Genomic DNA, 1,542 nt, shown 5'->3' on the forward strand with positions numbered 1-1,542 from the left:
CTGTCACTGCTGTGGCCTCTCCCGTTGCGGAGCACAGGCTCCGGACGCGCAGGCTCAGCGGCCATGGCTCACGGGCCCACCCGCTCCGCGGCATGTGGGATCTTCCCGGACCGGGGCACGAACCCGTGTCCCCTGCTTTGGCAGGCGGACTCTCAACCACTGCGCCACCAGGGAAGCCCAGCCCTGGTGTCTTAAACGGAAGAAAGGGGGTGTCGGGCTTGCCCAGAGCAGTGTGTGAAGATGCCGGTTACGCGCCTGCGCGGCGAACGCCCGCCGGAGCTAAGTAATGTGACCCACCTGGCCCGTGGATTCGGAAGCTGGGGCAGGAGCGAATTGGGAGCGGGTTTTGACGCATGAGCAGGAGTTTGCCGAATAGAAGGGTTTCTGGATCGGGGTTGGAATGTGGAGGGAAAGCGGATTCCTTGTGTGTCAGGTTGAGGAATCGTAGGCTCATGGGGGTTTATATATTTCTTCATTAAGCGGCCCCGACTCCACGGTGCCCGGCTTGTGTCCAGGGCGAGAGGGTTCTGGGCCCGGGGAACAGCCCGTGCAAGGGCCGGGTGTGACGTGCCACTTTAATGTTGCTAAGATTGGGGACTGGGGAGGATTTGGGCTTCCCTTGTTAACAGACATACAACACTCCACCCGGAGACCCTGAGCGGCCGGGCGCCCCCTCCGAGCCCCGCCCTGACGCCTCCCTTCTCCCGCAGCGCCTCACCAAGCACACCAAGTTCGTGCGGGACATGATCCGGGAGGTGTGCGGCTTTGCCCCTTATGAGCGGCGGGCCATGGAGCTGCTCAAGGTCTCCAAGGACAAGCGGGCCCTCAAGTTCATCAAGAAAAGGGTAGGTAGGATCCCTGTTAGGGCTGGGGTGGGACTTGGGACTTAGGCTCACGGCCCTCCTTGCCCGGCAGGTGGGGACACACATCCGTGCCAAGAGGAAGAGAGAGGAGCTGAGCAATGTCCTGGCCGCCATGAGGAAAGCGGCAGCCAAGAAGGACTGAGCCCTTCCCCTCTGTGTACAATAAAACTTTTCCAGAAACTTGAGGTTTCTGTGCCGCCAGTCAGTGGGAAGGGGGGGGGGGGGCCATCTGCTGGGGCACAAGTGTCCCTGGGCACCTTGGTGACAGGCAGGGTGGTGAGCACAGAAAGAAGCCACAGCCAACCAAGCAGTACTGGAAACGGCTTTTAATCATAATTAAATAGTCAGTGATTAAGCCATGATTGAGGTCGGGCTCCAGGCCTCTCCTGAGCTTCCTGTGGCTCAGCTGCCTGGAGCCTCTCCCCTGAGCGCAGTTCAGCCCCGGCGGACCCAGCAGTGCCTGCAGTGCCCAGAGCCAGGGTCACCGCTCCACAGCCAGGGCCTCAGCCTGCTCCTCGGGGAAGGCGATGTTGAAGATCTCGCGGTAGTGCTCCACGAAGTGCACCTCCAGGCCCTCGGTGATGAAGGCTGCCAGGTCGTAGAAATCCTTCTTGTTCTCAGTTGGCAGGATGATGCACGTCACTCCGGCACGCTTGGCCTGGGATGGGGGGGGGGGGGG

At 61.5% G+C, this 1,542-nt stretch overlaps 2 protein-coding genes across 5 annotated transcripts in view; one reads left to right on the top strand and one right to left on the bottom strand.

Moving 5' to 3' along the window:
* The window catches only part of RPL36 (ribosomal protein L36), a 1,452-nt gene extending 416 nt beyond the window's left edge, over positions 1-1,036 (top strand). The window contains exons 3-4 of the mRNA XM_007460551.1: positions 711-845; positions 916-1,036. Coding sequence (XP_007460613.1) covers positions 711-845; positions 916-1,005 — 225 coding nt within the window. The 3' untranslated portion in view covers positions 1,006-1,036. The remainder of the gene's footprint in view (positions 1-710; positions 846-915) is intronic.
* A 138-nt stretch (positions 1,037-1,174) lies between these two features.
* LONP1 (lon peptidase 1, mitochondrial) overlaps positions 1,175-1,542 on the bottom strand; it is a 31,552-nt gene continuing 31,184 nt past the window's right edge. For 2 of the 4 annotated variants that reach the window (XM_007460555.1, XM_007460553.1), the window contains exon 19: positions 1,345-1,521. In XM_007460555.1, the coding sequence (XP_007460617.1) occupies positions 1,345-1,521 (177 nt within the window). Of the gene's footprint in view, positions 1,522-1,542 lie in introns of all 4 variants that reach the window. The other 2 variants (XM_007460552.1, XM_007460554.1) reach the window with 2 other exon arrangements.

This window comes from Lipotes vexillifer, unplaced genomic scaffold, assembly GCF_000442215.2.
Source record: "Lipotes vexillifer unplaced genomic scaffold, Lipotes_vexillifer_v1.1 scaffold1011, whole genome shotgun sequence".
NCBI classification, from domain to species: Eukaryota; Metazoa; Chordata; class Mammalia; order Artiodactyla; family Lipotidae; genus Lipotes; species Lipotes vexillifer.